The sequence below is a fragment of the Colossoma macropomum genome, unplaced genomic scaffold (genome assembly GCF_904425465.1).
Source record: "Colossoma macropomum unplaced genomic scaffold, Colossoma_macropomum, whole genome shotgun sequence".
Lineage (NCBI taxonomy): Eukaryota > Metazoa > Chordata > Actinopteri > Characiformes > Serrasalmidae > Colossoma > Colossoma macropomum.
In genome coordinates, this window is record NW_023494800.1 from 7,336,535 (window position 1) to 7,350,180 (window position 13,646).

The window sequence follows — 13,646 nt, forward strand, 5'->3', positions numbered from 1 at the left end:
GAACGTGTTTTATGATCATACACATATTGCTATGTGCTTAAAATTTACTGCTGAAAGCCAAAAATCGTAGACGCTCTTTGTATTATTTTATAAAAATAATTTTTACAGAGCAGATCACTGAAGAGACGCCATCTGTTTCTAGTTTATAGCCCAGATTTGTGGAAAAATGGGTCGACTTTCAGTAGAAGAAAAACTGTGAGTTCAGCTTCTTTTATTATAAGGGTTTAAAATTACATCACCCATCTATTTGACTGGAAAGTAGACAGTTACAGCTCTCATACGACCCCCACCTTTTGAATGAAGCTTATAAAAGTTATGAAGAATATGATGAAGTGCATTTTGGAACCACCAGTGGTCTCAAGGAGTTGAATAGGTTAACTCATTAGTTTCAGTTCTATTTTTATATATTAGTATCTAAGCTGCACCATCTAGCAGTTTTGATGAGGTGGTTTTAGCTCTGATATGTGTAAAATTTAATTTTAAGTTAATTGATCACAAATTGTCAGCGTACCTGCCCATAAATCCCTCCTTTGCCGATCAGCACCCCCATATCCTTGGTGTCTTCAAAAATTTCAGCCATGGCCTCTGGAGGGAGGGGTTTACAACTCGCCTGGAAAAAAATAAAGTCAGGGTCAGACCGGCTTCAGGCTGCTGTAGAAATCTTTTTTTTCAATTTTTAATCACAGGTGCAGTCACAGCCCTGATCAAATGATGTTTTTTTGATTTCTTAAGTGAAAATATGTTGACATTCTCCACAAGGAGGTTGAAGGTGGCATTTTTCTGCTAATTTTAGTGCACAAGTTTAACATATTGGAAAAAATTAAACAAAATATAAAATGTCATAACTTTTGCAAAATGTATATTCCCCCAAATATGTTCATTTAAAAAAATAAACCTGTATTAAAGGGGAACTCCACCAATGTTTCAAAATGTCTGCATAATTAAATGGTTGACATGTCAGAGTGTCATTCAGCATGATTTGGTGTGAAATGCTCCATTCTAGAGAAACCTACTTCAGAATTGTTCACAGACAGTTATTACATGAAAGGGTTTTATATATATGCTGCCGGATGCCTTAGACACTGTTTTACACTAGTTTTGTGATAAAGCTTTTGGTATGAAATATATTTCAATCAATTTATTTTAATCCATTTATGGTGGAGGGACACATATTGTAAGCCAAATAGTCTCCAAAGAAATCAGATTTACCACTATTTTACCATCATCAACATTATATAGAAGTTAAACCTCAGAAGGCAAGTGTAGGTTCACTGGTGGTTTTGGGTAGTAAATAAAATGTCTATTTGTGTTGTAGACATTGTGAAGCCTGGTTCCTGTCACCACCACTGTAAGGAAGTAGTAATCAGTTTAGTTTCTCTACAAATGAAGTATTTCAAATCACTCTGAATGACTTTGTTTACATCTCAGCCATTGAATTATACAGAAATCTGGAAAAACAGAGTTCCGAAAATCAGAGTTCAGAAAATCAACAAAATGTAATTTGACAATAGGAACAGTCATAATACAAGGAAACTAAATCTTCTTCACTTTTAAAGCAATAAAAGTTAAAATAATAAAAACATACCATTCACTCCTCAGTTATAACAGTCCATATAGGGAAACAAAGATGCCAAAAAATAGACCTTTTTCAGTGTCATGTCACAACACAACACAGCGTATTAACATATATCTGCTTGTTCAGCAGGTTAGCCACGCCCACTCTCGCTTAAGTTCTAAGGAGGGTTTCAGCCCAGACTGCTTTTAGAATGATACAGTGCAGCCAACAACAGAGATCATTTACATATATCAGCCTTAAAGACACAGTAACATAAATTGCCTGTTTAAGGGATACAGACAGGTTGAAAACAGTCATGTAAAAATGAATTACGACTGAATTTGGTGCCTAAACTACACAAATGTCCTAAGTGGTCCTCAGCAGAAAATATAAACAAGAAATATGTAGGATACAGGCCCTTTAATCTGATAGGAATGGATATAGTGAGAGAAATCCGGTTTTCGTTTGTGATTCTGCTTGTTTTCTACATTTATTCACCCAATTCTGCTTAATCAGCAACAGCAGGTATGAGGGAGGTTTAAACTACAGCTACGGCAAGGAATGTCAGGACAAGGCACTTCTCTGCTGCCATCTGGTTAAACGTTAATGAGGTTTCATAGTTTAGGATGGAAAAGGTTGTGCTCATTAAACTCACACACACACACACACACATACACTCTCTCTGCATGCCAGTGTTCTGCCTCAGAGATAAAACACACACTACACTCATAATTATTAACTGTTCAGACTGATGGGTCACAAAAATCAACTTCATCCCTCTGCATTCCTCCCAGTCAGCCAACCAGGATCTCAGAATGCTGCATTCAGTCATTTAGCTGATCCTTCTGAAGCTGATCCTTCTGAAGCAACTTCACGGCTCATGCCTTACCAAAGGGTTCAATGGTGGCAGCCTTCAGCTTGGAACCACCTCGTGACCACTTGTGCCTAAGCTGAGTTCTCAGACTGCAGTTAGCTGAAGTTAGCTATAACATATCAAACCCAATTCTAAAATTCTGAAATCCTTAGCTGCGTATCAGAAATGGCCTAGCATAACAGATACAGTTACTGAAAGGCAAAGACATCAAACTTCGTTAGACATTTGAAACCGCAGCTTTTCTCCAATGACCCCTTCTTTTCCTCTAGAAATGTCTTTCTGTGGCTGCGGAGTCCAGCGTGCAGTGTTCTGCAGTTCTGGTAGTTAATCTGGGTAGTAATAGTCCACTATGCCCTGTACACTAAATGTGGCTACCGTAACACGGAGAGTAAAGAGTGTGTGTGCATCTTCTGAAGTCTTCTTGTAATACATTCATACAAGTAAGTGTGAAATTTCTAAGATGGATATTTGATGGATTTTCTGTGGTTTCAATTAAGGCAATTCAGTCAATCTTTGGCAGCAGAGAAGTGCTTTGTCCTGACATTCCTTGCCGTAGCTGTAGTTTAGTCACTCTGAGTTTTCACCACTACGCCACCCACACCACTGGTTCCCAACCCTGGACCTACAGGCCAAACCATATGAATCATACCTGGTGTTGAAATTCATTCATTCAGATTGACCTTTTTGTCTGACAAAACCTTTGCTTTTTTCAAATGGCCTTTACAGTCTCCATTTCTTTGTTTTATGATAGTATTTGTTTTTTCCAGTGATTATTTATTGTGTATTTAGAGTTTTAAAAAAAAACAGTTAATCTTTTCCTTGTGTGTTTTACGTTTCTGCTCATGCACAAAAGTGGAGCATGGTTCTCCTGTCCCAAGCTCGGCTACTGTCATGACTACCACCAGCCAATTAGCGATGTTAACTAACAGTCACATGAAATTTATGGCATATGTCATTAATCAGATTTTGATTGCTGGTGTTTGGTGGGGTGTGCTGGTTTATGTTGGTGTGTTGGTGTTCAGTGGGATATGCTGGTATCTGTTGATGTTTGTTAGTGTGTGTGTGTTAGTGTTTGTTGGTGTTTAGTGGGGTGTGTTAGTGTCTGTTGGTGTATTGTTGGTATCTTCTGGTGTTTGTCGGTATTCGGTGAGGTGGGCTGGTGTTTATCAGTAGTTTCTCGTATTTGATGGGGAATGTTGCTGTTTTTGAGTGTTTGGTGAGGTGTGCTGGTGTTTGTTGGTGTTCAGTGGGGTGTTTTGATGTCTGTAGGTGTTTGTTAGTAATTGGTAGCGATTGTTGGTGTTTGCTGGTACATTTTAATGTTTGGTGGGGTGTGCTGGTGTTTGTTGGTGTTTGGTGGGGTGTTCTGCTGTCTGCTTGTGTTTGGTGGGGTGTTCTGGTGTCTGCTGGTGTTTGTTGGTGTCTGTTGGTATTGGTATTCAGTGGGGATGTTGATGTTCGTGTTCAGTGGGGCATGTTTGTGTTTGTTAGTGTCTCTGGGTGTTAGTAATGGTTAGGGTTTGGTAAGCTATACTGGTGTTTGTTGGGGTCTGCTGGTATACAGTGGGGGTGGTGGTGTTTGATGGTGTGTGTTGGTGTTTGTTAGTATTCAGAAAGGTGTGCTGGTATCTGTTGGTGTTTGTTGGGGTGTGTTGCTGTATGTTGGTGTTTGATGTGGTGTGATTCTGTCTGTTAGTGTGTGTTGGTGTTTGTTAATGTTCAATATGGCGTGCTGTATCTGTTGGGGTGTGCTGGTGTGTGTTGGAGTTTGATATGGTGTGCTGTATCTGTTGGTGTCTTCTGGTGTATGTTGGTGTTTGTTGGTATTTGGTGGAGGGTGCTGAAGTTTATTGCCATGTGTTAGTGTCTGTAGTGTTTGGTGGGGTGTGCTGGTATCTCTTGGTGTTAGTATATGTTGGTGTTTTTTGGTGTGTGTTGGTGTTTATGGGTGTATGTTGGTGTTTGTTGGTGTATGATGAGTGTTTTTACTTGTGTTTACTAGTGTGTGTTGGAGTTAGTGTTTGGTGGGGTGTGCCAGTGTCTGTTGGTGTTCGGTGGCATGGTCAGCTTTCTAGCCAGTGAACTCAGCAGAAGCATAAAACCATGCTTTTTTGATGTCACAAAATCAATCATCTGGAAACGTGTTCTACTTTTACAGTCCAAATAAGCATTTCACAATGAGGTTCCATGAATCTTGTTTCACAATATATAATCAAATTAATTGTTTCATAATCCAGTATCCCAGCATTATGTGTCATAAAAACTGTAACATCATACAGCAGTAGAGCAGATGTACAAACACTTAATGCCAGATGGTTTTGTGTACCAATAGCATTACCTCACAGCACACACACACACAAATACGTCAGCAGTTGGAGCTGAATGGTGCTCCAGCAGATCCAGCTGGATTATCTATAAAAATGATATCCATACTTTTTCCATTTTGTCAGTTTGAGCCAAGTGTGTGATAGTTCAAGCATGTAGTTTACATAGTGCTAATTGGTAATTGATAAGCTTCTATCACTTGTTGCATTTGCCTTGTAGCTCTAGTGCAAAATTAAAAAGCAAACTTCAGACACCAAACATGTCTTGGCTGACTGATTACATAAACACTGCATTAATCTGTACCCATTCGGTCGTGCTGTATACATACTAGTTCAAGTTTATACAGATAAGATGAAGCATTTGGTCTCTCTCACTTTGTCTGTAACCATCTCCACCCCGATCTGCAGGCCTTTTCCTCGGACATCCCCGACGATCTCGTATTTATCCCTCAGCTTGGCCAGTTCAGTCAGCAGGTATGTTCCCACCACAGCACAGTTCTCCTGAAGCCTGTCCTCTGCAATCGTCTGAAACACACACACACACACAGTGCAAGTGAAACAGTCAGGGCTGCACATTATATTATGTGTTTATCATTATTGAGATACTGGTCTTTCCAATACTGATATCACAGAAAGCTGTAATATGCAAATGAACCACTAAATAACCACAGTGTTTTTACTGTGTGCTGTGATCTTCTTGACCAATCACAGCTCCAAATGAGTGTTTCTGTGGGTGTTTTAATGAATCAATGTGTTCCAGTAATCCAACAGAAGTAAATAATTTTGCTTAATATAATGCAGGACTGTCATCCATTACTGATGTGGTTTAATATACTGCAAGGCATATGACTATTATTGCAATACTATCACTTTTCCATGCTATGCTACCATTAAATAAATATAAATAGTTTACATTATTCATGTACCTGCATTTATGGAACATGGAATGGCATATTACTGTTATTATTATTACTAGTAATAGTATTATTTTTATTATCATTAAAACTGAGGTTGACAGAATGACCTCTGTAAACTCTATAATGAAACCTGAGCACTGGTTCCTTTAATGTAATCTTTTCATGATAAAATCATTTCTTTGTGTGTGTAGATTATGTAGTTATAGTTTTCCAGGACGAAATAATGTGCTGGCCTGAACTGAACAGTACAATCATGGCTTTTTGGCCATGTGGGATGATTAAAGCTGCACTATGCAATATTTTCTTTGTTAAAATGGAAAGAGGTGGTAGCATTACTGAGTCAGGAGATTAAAAAAAAACCACTAAAATATGGTGAACGTGCACTGCTGTGAGTCAGCCTTTAAAGCCTGAAATAATAAGTTAAAAGTGAGAGACATCGGGTGAGATTTGTGGGAGTTTTTACGTCTTTACGTAACGTCACAGGCACAAAAAGAAGGTCTGGCTCAAATGCAAAATCAACACTATACTGCTGTACATCCGTCTCCAAATCCCCAAAACTTATCTGGTGTAGCTTTATAGTTGTTAATGTACAGGTCATTAGAAAGAGCCACTGAATATTAGTCTGTACTTACATCCAGCACAGAGGATGCGATGGCACAGGCAAAAGGGTTTCCACCGAATGTGTTGAAGTGGAGCCCCTTTCCAAACGATCTGGCGATTTCTGGAAAACACATTGATGCACGAGTGATGGACACTTTAAAATGCCTGTTTTCACAGGTGCAGAATTCTAAACTCAAAAGCCACTCAAGTCTAGTAGAGAAGTAATATGTGCGTATGCTCTTTCTCTTACTAGAGAAATATGACGCCACTAGAAAAATCTTACTAGAGAAATACCATGGGCTGATTTTACGGAAGTTTATAAACATATAAACAATACAGTTATCATTTGAAGCTATTCACATAAATGGTATGATTTGGTTTGTTGTTATTGTAATTTAGCAAAATATCTTGAGGCTTTACCCCTTAAATTGCAGGCATGTTATTCAGTTATTAATATTAAGACTTACTATTCAGTGAATGCTATGAAATTAATGTATAAGTTCTGTGGTTTAAACTGAGGAACTAAACTGTGAACTTACAAACAGAGTTCTGGGAAACTGGCTCTCAGAGTTTAAGGGGTAAATAGAGCTTTTGGTAAACAGCCTTATTTGGTTCATCCTGTCTGTTTTTGACTTCTTTTGTTCCTTTGTTTCTCTCATTTAAAATGAAAAGAAGCTGTAGCAGTATGGCTGCATAACAATGGGTAAAATGATAATCATAATTAATCATGACAATTATTAAGGATATTCAGGAATAAAATATCATATCACTTTACAGAAAACTGTTTGTTTCAAGTCCTTATTCACACGAATTAGTACATCTTTATTTTTGCACAAACCTGTCTGCATGACATGACTGAATATATGACTTCATGCACCAGTCAATTAAAAAAACATACCTAGTATTAACCCATTTAACTAACTAAAGCAATTTTTAACTTTTATTTAGACCAAAGTTCACCACAGTTAAATATATAATGTTAAGGATTAATTGAGAAGGCCAAGAATTGGGATCATTATTTAAACATAATTAATTGTACAGCATTGATGGACACCCCCCCCCAACACACACACACATACATAAGAACATGACACCATCTCTCTCCCCACATTTGAAATATCAGATTATGTCTGTGACACTGTATTTAAATATAATTAGTGCATTTCACACTGAAATACTTCACTTAATATAATTCATATATCTGACTACTTTATTGGGTCTCACTTTGTTTGGATAGTCCCCTATAGATCATCTACAGACGTTTAAATTGTTAGCAAACTATCTGTTGAAACTCAGTTGATTCTAAACAGTGGTGGGATTAGGGTTAGGATTTGGACCAGGGTTAGGGCTAGGACCAGGGTGAGGGTTGGGTTTAGGTTTTGGGTTGAGGTTAAGGTTGGGGTTAGGATTAGAGCAGGTTTAGAGTTAAAAAAAATAGGGTCAAGTTAGATATTTAGTTGAATGTAACTTGAAAGTAAATTAAGTATCTACAAAGCATCTAAAGTGGACTTATCCAAATACAGGTTTACCTTTATTTTTTAACAATATCGGCTGCTTGAATTACTGTATCAACCAAATACTGTATTCCGTTGCTGTTCTGGTTGCTACCTCAATGACTGCTATGCTCATATATGCTAAGCTATCTGCTAATATGTCATAGTATGTCCTCCTTTCCACAACTCCACATAGTCTCTGTACCGTTCTGTTCTGTTTTTGTATTTTGTATAGTTTTTCATATTTGCTGCACTGTGTATATTGTATTGTTTTTGTGTTCCTGAGTTGCACCGTAGTCCTGGAGGAATGTTGTTTTGTTTCACTGTGTACTTGTACACAGCTGAAATGACAATAAAGCCTCTTGAACTTGAAAAAGCTCTGCCTAGCAGCATTAAAGGTCTATCCGTACTACCTTCTGTAGTGACCACAGCTCCCATAGGGAATCCGTTAGCTATGCCTTTCGCCATAGTAACCATGTCTGGAATGACGTCATGACCCTGAAAGCCCCAAAAATGACCTCCTGTGCGTCCAAAGCCAGTCTGGACCTGAAATATTAGAAAAACAGAACATTTCTAGCCAAAAACACTCAGTCATAACCAATAGTTTGAACAACTCTGGTCAAGTTATATGGTATGTTGATTTTCTAAGTGAAAATAAGTTAACATATCCTCTACAGGGAACTTAAATATGGGATTTATCTGCAAATTCTAGAGGTTAACATAAAAAAAATGTAATTATAACGCATAAAATGTAAAATGTGACAATGTTTGCAAAAGCCACATTTTTTCTTTTATTCTTTTTCAATACGTTAAATTCTGCAAAAAAACAGTAATTGTGCATTAAAATGTGCAGAATTGTGTTCTCTGAAGAGGATGTGTCACTTAGAAAAACAAAGAAAACATGGAACGTCACCAACTTTTGCATCCAACTTTCTGTGCAGTACCCCAAAATGTGTGGTTCTATCCTCATAAAAGGCCAAAAGCAATGTGAGCAACAAATATGTACACAGTGTTTTAATGTTCTTACCTTATAATAGACTTTTAAGGTTCATAAAAACTGAAAATGGCTTATATTAGATGTTTTTATTTTCTGGGAATGTGAAAGACCAAACCACAGTGATGACTGTGCTATGATGATTCTGAGACCAGGTCTGTGTTTATACCTCATCTGCAATGCAGATTCCACCTTTTTCCCGCACAAGCTTGTACGTCTCTTTCAGGTAGTTCTTAGGGTACTGGACTGCTCCGCCGACTCCCTGAAAAGATGAAGAGAAGATGAAACATCTAATCAGAACAGCACTGAGGAGCAGCACACTTATTTTAGCCCTAATTAGCCATTAATTGTGAAGAGTAGTTATTAGAGGATTATTAGTCCTCCTAGGTCCCTTTTGAAATGCCGCCTCTTACATTTTGTTTAATTATTTTACACTCGTAGCTCATTGAAACGAGATGAGATATTCTGTGGAAAGTGCAGATCCTACACTTTCATCTTCACCACATTTTGTAAGTGTTTTGTAAGTGTGGGGATACTTTATGATTTATATCTGATAGAAAGTTATTGTTGTGTCCACACTTTGTAGAAAGAAAAAACTTTTTTTTACATTTTTGCCTTGTTTTTGTCAATTTTTTAGATAAAAAAAGAAAAAAAAAAACTCAGAAGCACAAGGTTGAACCTGACAACATAGAATGTAAATCAAAATGCAATTTGTATAATAAAGTATGTAATATGTAATGTAACTACTTTAATAACTCAAGACTTCTAATTAAAGTTCGATGACACGTCATATTTGGTCCTGGCGATACACTGATTATGAAACCAAATGATTCCACTGTACATCAGTCATTTGAACATTTGTGTTTATGTTAGCTGCAATAGTGTTATTATAATGAATTTCTAAGGATCCATATTCTACATAAGCTGTGTCCCAATTCAGGGGCTTCATCCTTTGGAGGCTGCATTTGAAGGCCGACTGCGTCACAGCGGCGCGACTAGTCTGTCCCATTTCGAAGGCTCCATCATATGCGGCCAAGAAATGTGTCCTTTTCCATGGCAACGAAGGATCCAATGGGTGGATCCTTTGCCAGCCAACGTATCCCGTGGTTCATTGCATGCCGGCGAGGATTCGAGAACATGGTGGCGTCGGCAGAGAAGCGAACGGCGGCTGAAGAGACACTTTTAAATACAAGCTTAAATAAACAGCCAATGTGGTCTGAAGAAAAAACTTACACTAACGTTTATTTTAGGAACAGAGAGACAGAAGCATCTCCAGCTCTAATAAATGAAAAAATAAAAAATAATAAAATCAAAGTTTGGCTCCGTCTTCAAAGAACTTTAAAAGATCTCGACAGGAGCAGCGTTTTGTGACGCACGGTAAGGGCGAGAAAAGCGGTGCTGTGACGCAAACAGGAAATCCGTCGTAGGGCAGACCGTCTCATTTCGGTTTAGCCATCGCGGGTCTAAGCAGCCTTTAAAGGACACGCCTTCATAGACCGTGTCCTTCGAAGGATGCAGCCCCTGGATTGGGACACACCTATAATCTCATTTATTGTTTTCCCAGAGGTCTTCCAACGTTTACATAAACTTTTATAAAAAAAAACTGTCACAATCCGTTTTACATGAGCTCTTTAATTTTTTGGCTGCTCTTGGCCGCTGCTGTGAAATTATTGGCTCTCTTAGTGTATGTTTTGCTAGTTAGGGTCTGAGCTATGCTAACCTGGATGGGCTCTCCAAAGAAAGCAGCGATGCGATGGGGGACAGTTGTGTCGAACGTTTCCTTCAGCTGCTCAATGTACCTGTCATTGGCCTGGCAGTGACCTGTGGCAAGGAGAGAGTGGTTAACAAGTTGTAGATACACTTAACATGCAACTGAATTACAATTACACACATCTAGTGGATGAACTGAATGAACTGAATTCAAGGACATACAGTGTATATTATATAATCTCTACAATACAGTCTTTTCAAACCAATCTGGTTTTCATGCACAGCACTGAGGCAGCCCTCTTACATGTTCTCTCCACTGATTCTCTTGCCCTCTCAGATTTAAGAGCTGCGTTTGACCTTGCAACCTATAACACACTCATCTCCCATTTCATAACTGATACTACCCTTGCCTCATTTATCTCTTCTATCACTGATAGATTTCAGTTAGTTGTTCATGGTAAGCATAAATCCTTCTTCGGCACTACTATGCAAGGTGTCCAACAGGGCTCGGTCCTTGGCCCCCTCTTTTTTTTATCTACATGTTTCCCTTTGGTTGTATCATTGGTTTTCATTTACATTGCTTGCCGTCAATACTTTGGTTAGCACCAAAGCTATGACTATCCTGCCTACCATAACCTTAGTTTCCTGTATTTATGATACCAAACAGTGTATTAACTCTTAATTTTTTAAACTGAATCCTGAAAGAACTTATTACTTATTGGCTGAAAGTCTGTATTTGTTTTCTGCATTAAAAATAGAGACAGGCTTGTCAAATCTTGCTTAGCTGTTCACAATTTGGCTACAATCTTTGATCCACCTTTTTCTTTTCATGCCGATAACATTGCACGTCTTCACCCCACGCTTGTCATGACAGATCGTCCTCTTGGAATTATAAGGTTCTCTTTAGCATTTTTGTCAAAATTGAGTTATTCACATATTCTTATTCTGTGACAACTTCTTAATATTATATGAGGTGTTTTTGAGTTGTATGCATTTTTTTGGCTCTTTATCTGGAAAACAAAAAGGTTCTATAATCTAATCTAAACTCAAACTCTAACTTAGTTCTATAAGGTTCTATCTACAAGCCAATCAGCACTTCGAATACACATAAGAGGACCAATCAGGTTCTACTTCTTTGTCATGTCACCGGACTGCTCAGTGACTGCAGGAAAAATTTATAAAACTACATGAAACACGAAGACATGTTGCTGAAACGCTGCCTTGTCTTAAATTTGATAACTATTAAGCCTAAAGAATTGATGGGGTCTCATAAACACTAATTTCCTTCATTCACCCTCTTTTTTTCCTTCTTTCTCCCAAAATAAGGTATTCTTGTGCATTAGAGTCACATTTCTGATATAATTCAAAACCTCATTCTGCCTTTACACTGACCTGCTACACGTTCTTGCTGGGACAGTTTATTACAGTAGCTGGTCTCTGTCTAACCTAAAGAAAGCTTAAACTAATGGCTCCTACCTAAAACTGACCTCTGCACTGGACAAAATATTTAGCCCTGACCTTTATACTTAATCTGTGATGCATTTTTGAACAATAAAAGATGATTTGTCCTAAAACAAGCAATAAATGTTATAAAAATGAGAAAATTATCAAATTAAATGTCATAAAATGCCATAAAGCATTAAGTTTAACTTTCTGATACATGTAGACACTTGGTTACAGCACTCATTTTATGTTTTAAAACAAATTACAAGTAAACTGTTTGTATTCATTGAAAATCATTGCTTCTTTGTTTATGTTTTGCCAGATAGAACCTTATAATTCCAAGCGGAAAGTGAGTTCTTAGGATTAGAAGGTTTGAACACGGCAACTGTCCTTCATATTGTCTGAAAATTTCAAGAACAGTGGAACAACAGAAATGCTCTAAAACTGCTTGGAATAAAAGGTATTTACATTATATTACATTGAAATCAAAGAACACTTTGCCCTCTCCTGCAAACTTGCCGTTTTGGAGATACTTGTTGTGTTATTGTGTTTAAATACTACTTTATATTGTGGAAGCTGTGCGTGATCGTTTCATATGAAGAGAGCAGCAGCTGTGTTGGCCATTTTATCTCAGAATAGCTGTCTTTTTAGAGAGGTGTCAATTGTTTTCATAGCGGGGAGGTTCTCACCCCCCCTTTCACCACTCATTGCTCACTAGCAGCTCAACACAGAGTCACAATATGTCACACAAAGAGAGCTAACCGTGTCGTAGTTTCAGAGAAAATGTTTTGTTTGATTATATTAATAAAAAAGATCAAGTTAATTCTTATTTCCTTTGGTGGAATGACATCCAGGGGCTCTGCAGACAGAAGCTGAAGTGCTAGTAACATAGTGCTGTCAACTGCCAAACAAAGGAGATTAAAAACGTCTTGATTCTGCTGCAGTAACACTCATCTACCCCATTAGCAGGTGCCCTGCAGGGCTTTCCTTCTCTGTCAAGAATAAAGTAGCCAGCTGTTTTCTAGGATAACTGCTGCCCATGAACTGCACATGATACAACCGGGACTAAAGCACCATGTGTGTACAGTGCTCTTCTCCTGAAGAACATTATGAACTTTTTAACGCTGTGTAAATACTGATAATGCCGTCATGTGTCCGTAGTTTTGTGAGTAGCTGGGATTCCAAGCACAGGAGCTGGTTTAAAAGAGAAACAGGCAGAGTGTTCACAGAAAGCAGTTGATGTTTTACATCATAAAAAAGTCATATGTTACAGGATTTTTGGACTATAATTTACAGTACTCTACTGCTCAAACCTGTGGAATCACTTTTCATATTGATAATTCTTATTTTATAAGTATTAACTTATACACTATAAAACAAAATAGTATAAACTAGACAATAAAAGATACTTTAGATCTTCTAGTCAAGTTTTTCTGCACAATAAAATAGCTTTTCAGTGATAATACTGTAAATATCTGTATTAAGTGAATAGTGATGCATTCTAAACTTTATTATATATTTTATTGTCAATATTACTTTTATTGTAGCTTCATTCTTGATACTCATTCTTGATTTTATACAGCTTCTTCAGTCATTTTAGAATATAAATATATAATATTCAGCTCTTGTTCATTATTCTGAGCACGTCTTTAACCTGTGGCCAGTGGCCATTCCATTGGCAGAATGGAAATCAACTTGAATATTATGAATTAATATAATCAAATAAAAATATTTTC

General features: G+C 37.5%; 1 protein-coding gene across 1 annotated transcript in view; it reads right to left on the reverse strand.

The window, feature by feature from the left end:
• The window catches only part of agxt2 (alanine--glyoxylate aminotransferase 2), a 29,176-nt gene that overhangs the window by 1,840 nt on the left and 13,690 nt on the right, over positions 1 to 13,646 (reverse strand). Inside the window, exons 8-13 of the mRNA XM_036588809.1 lie at positions 10,478 to 10,578; positions 8,927 to 9,019; positions 8,177 to 8,309; positions 6,303 to 6,391; positions 5,129 to 5,278; positions 512 to 610 (exon numbers count right to left, since the gene is read on the reverse strand). Coding sequence (XP_036444702.1) covers positions 512 to 610; positions 5,129 to 5,278; positions 6,303 to 6,391; positions 8,177 to 8,309; positions 8,927 to 9,019; positions 10,478 to 10,578 — 665 coding nt within the window. The remainder of the gene's footprint in view (positions 1 to 511; positions 611 to 5,128; positions 5,279 to 6,302; positions 6,392 to 8,176; positions 8,310 to 8,926; positions 9,020 to 10,477; positions 10,579 to 13,646) is intronic.